The sequence below is a fragment of the Populus trichocarpa genome, chromosome 19 (assembly GCF_000002775.5).
Source record: "Populus trichocarpa isolate Nisqually-1 chromosome 19, P.trichocarpa_v4.1, whole genome shotgun sequence".
Lineage (NCBI taxonomy): Eukaryota > Viridiplantae > Streptophyta > Magnoliopsida > Malpighiales > Salicaceae > Populus > Populus trichocarpa.
Genome location: NC_037303.2, coordinates 4,378,333 through 4,389,280, shown reverse-complemented (window position 1 = coordinate 4,389,280; position 10,948 = coordinate 4,378,333). Strand labels below are relative to the sequence as shown.

The window sequence follows — 10,948 nt, the reverse complement described above, 5'->3', positions numbered from 1 at the left end:
TTATCACTCTTTTATATTTCAAATTTAACCAAATTTATTTTCTTTCATGTGTTATCAAAATTAATGCTTATCTTGTAAACATAATAATATACTTCTCCCTCATCTCTCGCATTATAAAAAGAAAATAATCACTCTCTCAACTATTTTGAAAATGAATTTTTGTCAACTTAATTTCTTATAGATAAAATCATTAAAATTAGGATCAAGGTATAGAAAAAAAAAACTCAAGTAAAAAATATTAATTATATATTGTAATTATTTTTAAAGTACAATAAATACTAAACTTAATTATTGTAAAATTATGCAATATATAAATATATTTTTAAAGTGCAATAAATATAATTATTGTCCAGTCGATGAATGTAGCTATGCATCACGATCAAATTAATGGTGAGGTACTTTACACATTAAAACTTTATAGTAGTTCAATGCATCTGGGTAGGCTTTATTTTTTTCCTAGCCGTTGTATTCAAAGCATCATCGATCGACGTGTTCAATATGTTTCATGTTTTCTGCTAGCTTGCTTTGCCTAAATTGCTGTAAAAAAAAAAAAAAAAAAAAACTTGGGAGGATATTCTTGTGATCTTCCGTACTTAGAACACGAGCAATTTGGAATCTACCACATGCCATTGATATTAAATAAGAAAAAAATATATGAAACGGTCATCACAAGAACGATGAACTCCAAGAAGATAAGACATAGGAGCAAATATACATATATTAAGATTATTTTATGTTATTATCAAGACTACGATCGTTAGCATCTTTTTTTATTTTTTTAAGGCAAAGTCCACTCCAAGGAGATAGATTAAAAGATGCCTAAGATATCATTTTTGGTGATCATGAAAAAAAAGTTGGACGGCAATTAAAAGATTCTCTCTTTGTACCCTTCTAATTTTAGTATTCAAAGGATTAGTTTTCAGACTCGGTCCGATAACTAACCTGAATAGCAGGTTTTGAAATGATTTTATTAAAATTAATTAATTATAAAAAAAGAAAAAAAAGCTTGTATCGTGGGTTTTGAATTGATTTCATTAAAACTAATTAATTATAGGAAAGGAAAAAAAGAAAAAGAAAAGGAGGTGATGTCAAGAACAGGAATTTCCAGAAGGAAGATTGGCTTTATTCAAAGAAAATGATAAAAAGTAGCATAATATTTCAAGCCAGAAACCAATCCATTTAATTTGGCAACAATGCAATAATTGTACATTTTTCTCTACAAAAATCATGTATGATTCCAAATTGTAACTCCCCCCTTGTGTCCTTTCCTTTGTCAAACTCCTCTTGACTGTCAAATGGGCATCTTCTTTTTGATTCCATTTCAAGTAGCTTGTCAATTTGTGTAGAGCACAAAAAATCAGACCCACCCCCAGATCCATCCCTTTTATACACGTTACCTAGTTGGTAATCCGTAGTTTGTTTTTTTTGTTTTTGTTTTTCAGATAAATGTCTCTTATTTAACTTAATCCCCATTTGCTTTTAAGAACCTTTCATTTTAACCTTGAAATTGAAGATGTGGGCTCAGAAGGAATTGCTGGTTCAAGAATGGCTGGCTTAGGAAGTTGTATTGACCATTATCAGTTTGGGTACTAATGTTGTTGGTGTTAGTGAAACTGCAAGAGTTCATGAACTTCTTTGATGGATGCAGCATGTCCTCATCAATGTGTGAAAGCTGGCGCTTGAGTTTGTTGTCCACGTTGTTGGGCGCTGAGGCGCTCAACTGAGGTAACTTTTGAAGAAAGCAGCCCCCGCCCCCGCCGCCTGCAATATTGCTGTTACTGAAGAAAGGAGGCTGGTCCAGTTGGGAAGCAGTGCTATTCAGTGCAGGATTTGACTCAAACCCTGTTGGGTTGAACTGGGTATCTGCTAGTAAACTGCTCAATAGGGAATAGTCCATGGCATCTAATAAGTTGGAGAAGGAGCAAGATTTCTGGGACATGAGCGCGCTCTTGTTGCTTATGGGACCTTTCAAGCTTGGTAAAGGGTTTTCTGGGACAAAATGTTCCTCTTCTTCTTCCTGCTCATGTTCACTGGACATTTCTGCTCTCGCACATGAAGTTAAAGCATGGGCTTTCTTGTAAATCCGGCAAAGAACCCAGTCATCCAACTGAGAAGACAAAAGCAAGCTATTAGGACCAATTAATTCAAAACAAACTCCATTTTTCTATCCAAAGGGAATTAAATATTAAAACAGACGATACATGTTTAAAGTCAATGAAATTAAATGACATAATTAATAAATTATGATCTAATTAATACATCAGATCCAAGTGGGTGCATGTTATATTTATGCTCACTTCATTTACAGTGAGTTGAAGAAAAAAGAAAAAAGAAAAAAGAAAAACTTAACCTTGTCTTCGTCACCAACCAATTTTTTGAAGTTTAGGAGCACAAAAGCTATGGCTCTGAGAAATATCTTAATATTACTTGTTTGCAGACGCTAATAAGAGTAAAAGTTGGCATATAATTGTTAATGAAGCCTACCCTCATGGATGAATCTCTTGGCTTCATGGGTTTGTTGTAGCTGTAGCTGGAGGTATCTGCTAGGCGATACTCATGCATAATCCAGTCAGTCTTGACTCCCTTCGGAGGCTTTCCCTTGTAGAAGACAAGAGCCTTTTTTACACCAACGTTCTCTTGTCCTTGTATAATTACACCTCCAGGCGTGATTGTTGACGCCATTATGACCTTGTCTGTTCCCGTCGCCTTCCAATATCCAGAGGCAGCAGCTCTGTTAGGCCTAGCTCCATTGGGGTACTTACGATCTCTGGGACTGAAAAAGTACCACTCTTTCTCTCCCAAGGCAGCTTTGGCTGACATGAAACAACACCACAAACAAGCCCTGGTTAGTATCTTTCAATGGCATGGTAAAGCAGAGCAAACAAGAGCACGAGCCACTTGTTTTATATATAGACGAATTATATTATACCTCAGTTGGATTTTGACATGGTATATAATATCTAGAGAGGGTATAGCATAGAATAGAAACCTGGCAAGTCCCATGGATCAAACTTGTAGATATCAACATCTGCAATGATAGACACAGGAAAGGGTGTGGATGCTACCTTCTTCCTAAGGTAATGGAGGATGAGCTCCTCGTCTGTGGGGTGGAACCTAAACCCTGGTGGCAAGCTTGATTGTTGGTTCTTCATGCTAATGATCTAAGATTTAAACAATGGCCCGACCAAAATCGTAAACAAGATGAGCTAACTAAGGATCGATCGATACCCAGTTGAGCAACCGAGGAGTGTCTAAAGAGAAGGGAAAAGGGAAGGCTAGCTAGAGGTCTAACTCTCAAAGCTTGGCTCTGATGAGCAAACAAACTAGGAGAGAGAGGGAAGGAGATTGAAATTTTTGAGAGGAGGAAGGGGTGCCCATTTATGGAGGTGGGACTTTGTCCTCATGTGGAAAACGGGATTAGAACAAAGAGCTTGAAGAAGAATTTTTTTGCAAAAAAAAAGAGAAAATTCAGTTGCAAAGGTTAGATAGATGGGATCCGTAAGCCAGCTGTGGGGATTGGTCTCTTTCACTTTGTCTTTAGCATCCCACAAATGGAAAGATGGCGGCTGGTTCGAAGGATGAGCTTAATCCCATGAATCATTTTTTAACCTTTTTGATAAGACCTGACACGTGTCTTCTAAACCCTTAAACCCTTGTTCTGGTCCTAAGAGTATTGAAAGTGTCCTAGTGTTTAAAATGTTTTTTTATTATAAAATATATTAAAATAATATTTTTTTTATTTTTTAAAAATAATTTTTAACATCAACGTATAAAAATAATCTAAAAACATTAAAAATATATTAATTTAAAATAAAAAAAATTAAAAAAAAATTTAAATTTTTAAAAAATATATTCCTACAACGAGAAACACTAAACCTGTACTTCTCTTGACTTTGATCCAAAATTTTGATGGATAGACACGTGTGTCCTGTTATGAGCTTGGCCTGGAGCTATTAGGAGCGTCCTTTAACACACAAAATGTACAGAAAGAGATGATGAGGACATTGGGATCATATCGTGTTGGGTAGGTTTAGAAATTAATTTTTATGTTTTAAACGTATTTTTAAAAAAAGTTATTTTTTTTTAAATTAATATTTTTTTATATTTTTTAATATAAAAAATAACTTTTAAAAAATAAAAAATATTATTTTAATGTATTTTTAAATAAAAAATACTTTAAAAAACAACCGCTATCACATTTCTAAACACTCCATTATTAAATGTTTTTTGTTTTTAATACAAGAATCTTCTATCAGCTTGCTTTTAAGTCTAAGATTAAAAAGTATTTTTGAAAAAAAATTAAATTTTTTTAAAAATTAATATTTTTGGTGTTTATATATTTTTTTGATGTGCTGATGTCAAAAATAATTTTTTAAAAATAAAAATAAATATTATTTTAATGTTTTTTCAAGAAAAAAATATTTCAAAAAGCAAGCGATACTGTACTTTTAAAAACCCTCAAAATCTCTATAGCATGGAATGAGTCTACACTGGGTTAAGTCTTGTAACCCGTGGTCCTAAAAGATTTAATGTTAATGAGATTTAAACCCGAGACAAAGTATCATGCAGTTAAACTAACCTCTTGGAGTTGGTGGTGATGATGTAATTGATATTGTTTTTTAAATTATTTTTATTTTAAAAAAATATCAAATTAATATTTTAAATAATTTTAACACGTTGCTTTGAAAAAATTAAAAAAACATTATATTAATATATATTTATTTGAAAAATATTTGTTTAAAAAAAACGGTGCGTAGAATTACTAAACACCCTTTAAGCCAGTGGACAAAGACGCAAACGACAAAATACAAAGGAAAAGGGATAAAAGCATATATTTGGAGACGACAAAAGGGCATGAGATCAAAGAGGTTTTACACCGCCGAGGGGATTGGATGGTGATGAAGGATTGTGTGGATAAGAGCATAGTAATTAATTATTTAGTAAAAAGTTCTTCAATTACCTAATTCTGTGGCCCAACGAAATTATCATTATCCAAAAAAACTATTTGATTAATTCAGTGTTGCTTAAGCTCATTTTGGTATTATGTTTTAAATGGGATTCATCAAATTTTATTTATTTTTGTTTAAAATTGATTTTTTTTTATGTTTGTAGACCGTTTTGATTTGCTGATATCAAAAATAATTTTTTAAAAATAAAAAAAATATTATTTTAATATATTTTCAAGTAAAAAACACTTTGAAAAATAACTGTTATTACAATTTAAAACACCTTTAGATATGAAACCAACTTGGGAGTGTGGTTGCGATTACTTTTTAAAGTGCTTTTCACTTATAAATATATCAAAATAATATTTTTTTTATTTTTTAAAAATTATTTTTGAAATCAGCGCATTAAAATGACATAAAAACATAAAAAAATATTAATTTAAATAAAAAATTTTTTTTATTTTAAAAATATTTTTAAAACACAAAAATTAAACCCTATAATCAGACGAGCAACACCATTATTATTTTCGATAGTTTTTTAAAATAATAATAATAAAAAAAGAGCTATAATACAAAAATCATCTGAGCAAGAAGCCAAGAAAAGGGGCCCACGCTGCGTAAAGTTTAAGAAAGAAAACAGTTTTGATTGTTGACCGAGAAGAGGAGCACACGCTTACACTTTTTTATCCACATATAATTAACATTAAATTAAATTAAAAAAGAAGACTAAATCATCTAGCGAAATTACTGTGCATCAAGATGTGAGTAATTATCATTTTATCCTTCTCAATAAAAATCATTGTACTGGAAAATCAAATTTTATTTTTCTTATCTGATTTTATCTTTATTTTTTATTGTTATTTTTTTAATTTGAAAAAACAATTTTAATTAATATTTTTTAAATTAGAAGAAACCCATATATATATATATATATATATATATATGCTCGCAAAAGAACAAGAATTTTATGATTGTTTGACGTGCTTAAATAAGACTTTCAAGACTATAGTATAAAATATTATGCTCCTTTTATTATTTCTTTGGCTTGATCAAAGAAGATTTGAAATTCAAGGCTACATAGATTAATTAAAAATTATTTCCCTTGAAGTAGTTGCTCCGTAAGTTTACCATGAATTTTAAAATTTTCTCTACAATATATATATTATTTATAATAATCTACATAAGGTAGTAAAAAATAAAGGTTATGCACAAAGCATAATTAAGTAAAGTAGTGATATAGATGAAACAACACAAGAAAAATATAATTTTGTTGAAAAGAGTCTTGTCATAAGAACTTTAATTCAAAATTTTATTATTTAATATATTTTCTAATTAAAACCAAATATTAAAGTTTTTATAAACTACTTATATACAAGAAAGGCCGAAAAATAATAATAAAAAGGAATCACAAATTAACAAGGTGAATACATGACAAATCTCAAATATATAATAACTTATAACCTAATTTATAATTAAACAAGAACTCTAGAATCTTTTATTAAAATCTAATTACAATATAATGATTGAATCAAAATTTATGTTTATATGTTATCATAAGAATTTGGGTTTGACCAAAAATCTTATGCACAATTTAAAATTTTCATAGAAATTGCAACAATGTTTTTTTTAGCAACAATTCTTTTAATCTTGGCACCGTTTGGGAACGCGGTACAAATCGCGTTTTACAAAATTTTAATTTTTTTTTATTAAAAGTTAATTTTTTAGGTATGTTTTGCGTTAATCTCAAAAATAATTTTTAAAAAATAAAAAAACATTATTTTAATACATTTTAACACAAAAAACACTTTAAAAAATAACCACAACCCTACTCTCAAATAGGCATTTCGAAGCTTAATCGACCACTCCGGGAATTTGCCTGTAATAGTTACACAGAGAAAGATCCAAAACCTCAGCCCTCACTTAGTCCCAGCTTAGGCCAAATTACTAGATATATAATTAGCATTCAAAGTTAATTAACCAAGCAATTAAATAATAATTAAGATCAAATAAAAAATCTTAAAAAAATCATTTTAATATATATTCAATAAAAAATAAAATATTTTTAAAAACCAAGCATCGAAATTCAACAAGTGTTCGGATTTTCAAAACATATGTTCATGTTAGTCAAGGATCTTCCATTAATCATCATCTGACAATCAGTGTAACAATCACAAGAGGGTAAAGAGTCAATTCTTAAACCGGTTACGATCACACGTGTGGGTTAAACGACAGTGATTACGAGCAGTTTGTAGGTGAAGATTTGATTTAGTCACAATAGCGGATACCAAACAAAGAATCTCTCCAAACCCATTTTTTCAAAGTCTAAACCACTTACAAAGGAGGCTGGTCATAACAACCTCATCATGCATGACTCCTTGATTCCAAACAATTAGATGATGTTAATTACGTGTGTTCTAAGTGTTAATTACAATTAGAAGAATAAGTATCCGACAAATAAATATATTTATCCATTGATTAATTGATTATTCAAACCTAAAAATTACTGGCTAGTTGGATTTTTAAAACTTCAGTGGTTTTCGTGTTCTAAATCACCCTCTTGTTATTATCTTAATGGTCATAATCAAAATCATGCTTCTAAATTTGGTGCAACTCTAGGAGTTTGTCTCCTTAATCCAACTCATGATCCTGCAGGATTTGGTTAATTTTGAAAGATGCAAGCTTTGTAGACGGAAAACAACAGCATTAAATAGTCACAAAGGGTCAAGTTTAAAATGTATATGCTTTGTTTGATTGCAATAAAAGATATCAAATACTATTTTTAGTAACTTCATTCATGCAGCCAAACCAAGAAATATGTTATTTTAATAAAAATAATTAATCTGACTTTATTAAGTTAATTTAGGAAGCAAGATGTTTTTCAAGTCGGGTTTAGTGCATGCATGATATTAATATATTTTTTAAAAGTATTTTTTAAATAAAAATACATCAAAATTATTAATTTTTTATTACTCTTTTTGGAGCGAGCACAGCATACACCGCATAGAAAAATATATATATAAAAAAAATTGTTCCTGTAGATGGGGGAGATGGGGGTGTTTTCCACAATACAAAGAGGCCAAAAGGGTGGTTGGGAAAAAATAAGGTGCCGGAAAATGGACAAAAGACGAAGCACGAGGGGGATAGGTGGAGGAATGGGATAGGTTTTTGGGAGCATATGCTAAAGAATGAGCATAGCTAATAACCCAGAAAAGTTAATGATTATCCACAACTCCTAAGACTTGATATTTATCCTTCAAAGATGCTTTTGTTTGGCTGATAGACTTCAAGCTATCATGCAGGAATAGGATTCAATGCTTTCGAGTCTTATGTCATGTGTGATGTAATGCAAAAGGTTCTCGATCCCCTCCATTGCCTTACACTAAGGTAACTTGTTCTGCTAAAATTCATGCGCTCACATGCCAAATATGGAATATAAAAATCCATTTTTCTTGCTGTTCCTTGACAAAGTAGCCCATGATTTTTGTCCCAGACTCTGCTTTCGAGCTTTATAGATAGATAGAAGAAGAAAGAATACAGATGTAAAGCCAATATCTAATGAGGTTTTTATAAAGGCACGCACTACCTCTTATGGTCAAAAGCATCATTCCACCCCTTTCTCTGGGTTCCTTGACTTGCACCGCATCTGTAAAATAATTGAACTAAGAACTACCTTAAAGATAGTCATGAAAAATGAAAACTCCCTCGTTTAGCTCCTCCCAACTAAACCCACAATCATCCCTGTCTGAACCCATCGTTTCCTTTTTGGTTCTTTTTTCATTTTTTCTAGCTAGGTTCATGATCGCTGTGGTGATATCAAACATGCATGGTGCGATGCAGCTTGAAATCATCATACACGCTAGACTAACATGTGATTGGTCTTCGTGGTAGCATACAGTTGATGTGGCTACTTGAGTGTGAATCCAAGATCATGCCACTCATCACAATGTATGTTAGACTAGTCAACAGGCAAGGCAAGCGTGCATGGGTATGCAATAGCTAGCTAATTTTCAAACATGAAAAAGTCTCTCTTGATCATGACCCCCTTGTAGTTTTCCACGTGTAGTTCACCTAACCTAGTAGCTACTAGCTAGTTGCTGTCCTATGTCAAATGGTAAAGCACCGGATTTCTCATTTGAGACACTTAATAATGAGTTAGGCCAAACATGGAATAGTGCGTTGTATTCCACGGTCTACGGCTTATTCTCCATGAGCTTATCCCGAAAATGCTCAGAGAAAGAAAAGGAGAACTTATTTTCAACAGTGCCTATATATTGGCCTTCGTGCAGCATCTGATGTTCCTTAGGCTACACTGTTAACATACAGAGAAGTACGTTGAATGATTAAGCTACAGAAGCGTAGAACCCACACATAAAAGCAGTAAAGTAAAAACAGATGTGGGAATTGTTGGCTTTCGTTGAAAATTGTCCATGCATCAAGAGGAGGAAAAGTGTTAACTCTATATTAACTTCAAAGGGAAGATAAAAGACCGCATTGTTCACACGCAGCAAGATTAAAACTCAATATAATAATTGTATCTTCCGTCATCAACTCAACCTAAATAAGGCTGTGTCAGATATTGATTCCCACTTAGAAAGTTTTGACTAGTCTTGATTATTGAGGTGTAGCAACACCAATGGGATCAGAAAGTCATATAACATTACTATGAGCTAAATTAATGGTGGCTGACTGTAAGCCTATTGGTTCTGCCACATGGAAGTTGAAGTCAAAAAGAAGGGGGCATAACAAAAACAGAACAGGAAGTAGGTAAACTTCAATTCTTCGAAAATACTCTTTCCTCCTAGGCCTGTAGGATCATCCATGGTAACAAATTAAGATATTATTACAACTTTCCACTGTCAAAGGGCTAGTGATGGCACCAAAGGATAGGAAGATACAGAATCAATGTGTGTGTAGAAACCTAGGTTGAAACACAAAATCTGCGGCTTCATCCTAGGTTTGGTAAGAATATCTCTCTTATGATAATATAACTTGCCATTAAAAACATCTTTCTCACCATGTCTCTGACACATTGATAGATGGTGATAACTGGCTGCCAAGAGTAGAGATTGATAACAACCAAAAGATTCAATACGTACGAGGCTGATAAAGAAGAACTATTCTGGTGAAGAAAGCTTAAGGCACATCATCCAACTGTGTAACCATGACCCTGAGCTTGGTGTTCTTCACTAGATCAAGCAATATCATTCCTTCTCAAAGTTGCAATCGAGTGGCCTCAACTATAGATTGAACCTCGTGTCTAGCTTCATAATCATCAATGCATTTTTGAAAAATCATGTTGATGAAGTCCTAAAAATCCAAATAGCTTAGGAATAGGACTTTCAGGTTAAATAATCGGTTAATCAATTGATCATAATAATTTCATCTATTCTCCTTAGCCAATGTGTTCTTTAGCATATACTTGGTACTTGGTAGACTAAAATGACTTGTGACTACTACCTGTAAAAGGTCCTCTTTGGTGAAGGTGAAGGCTCTCTTATACTTAAATAAATATATTTTTATTGAGAGAAAATACAATAATATTCTAGAGAGAAATGCTCTGAAAATATATATGCAGTAGAGAATAAAGATTGTGAATTTTTAATTTGAAGGTCTCATTGTGTATTATACCCCATGAGTCTTGTCCTTTTATGAAGATGAGGGTTTGAAATGTAATTTTACCCTGATAGCATATAATGAGGTATAAATATCCCTTCCATCTATATTCATGTTTGATGGAAATATGGTGGGTCCTTGAAGGACTTTTAAACATCTAAAAGGTATAGGGAGATTATAGTCTATGACGTCAAATGTAACTAAGCCCATAGAGGCTGAGTTCTTCCCCAAAGTTAGACTCAAGAGAGGTTGGTCATTCCCTTAGGCGTACCCAAGAGAGGATGGTCATTACCTTGGACTTGACTTACTGCCAAGTCTAAGTACCACTACTAAAAAATGTAGTAATTAGCAACGGACTACTCCGTTGCAAAAACCATTGAAATCCGTTG

General features: G+C 32.2%; 1 protein-coding gene across 1 annotated transcript; it reads right to left on the bottom strand.

Annotated features, from left to right (window-relative positions):
• Positions 1–1,101: 1,101 nt before the first annotated feature.
• Positions 1,102–3,385, bottom strand: LOC7469862 (NAC transcription factor 47). Its single transcript, XM_002325364.4, has 3 exons — positions 2,990–3,385; positions 2,485–2,813; positions 1,102–2,107 (listed from the first exon to the last, which is right to left on the bottom strand). Exons 1-3 carry the CDS (start codon positions 3,150–3,152, stop codon positions 1,496–1,498), a joined length of 1,104 nt encoding a protein of 367 aa, XP_002325400.1. The 5' UTR covers positions 3,153–3,385; the 3' UTR covers positions 1,102–1,495.
• Between the last annotated feature and the right edge of the window lie 7,563 nt (positions 3,386–10,948).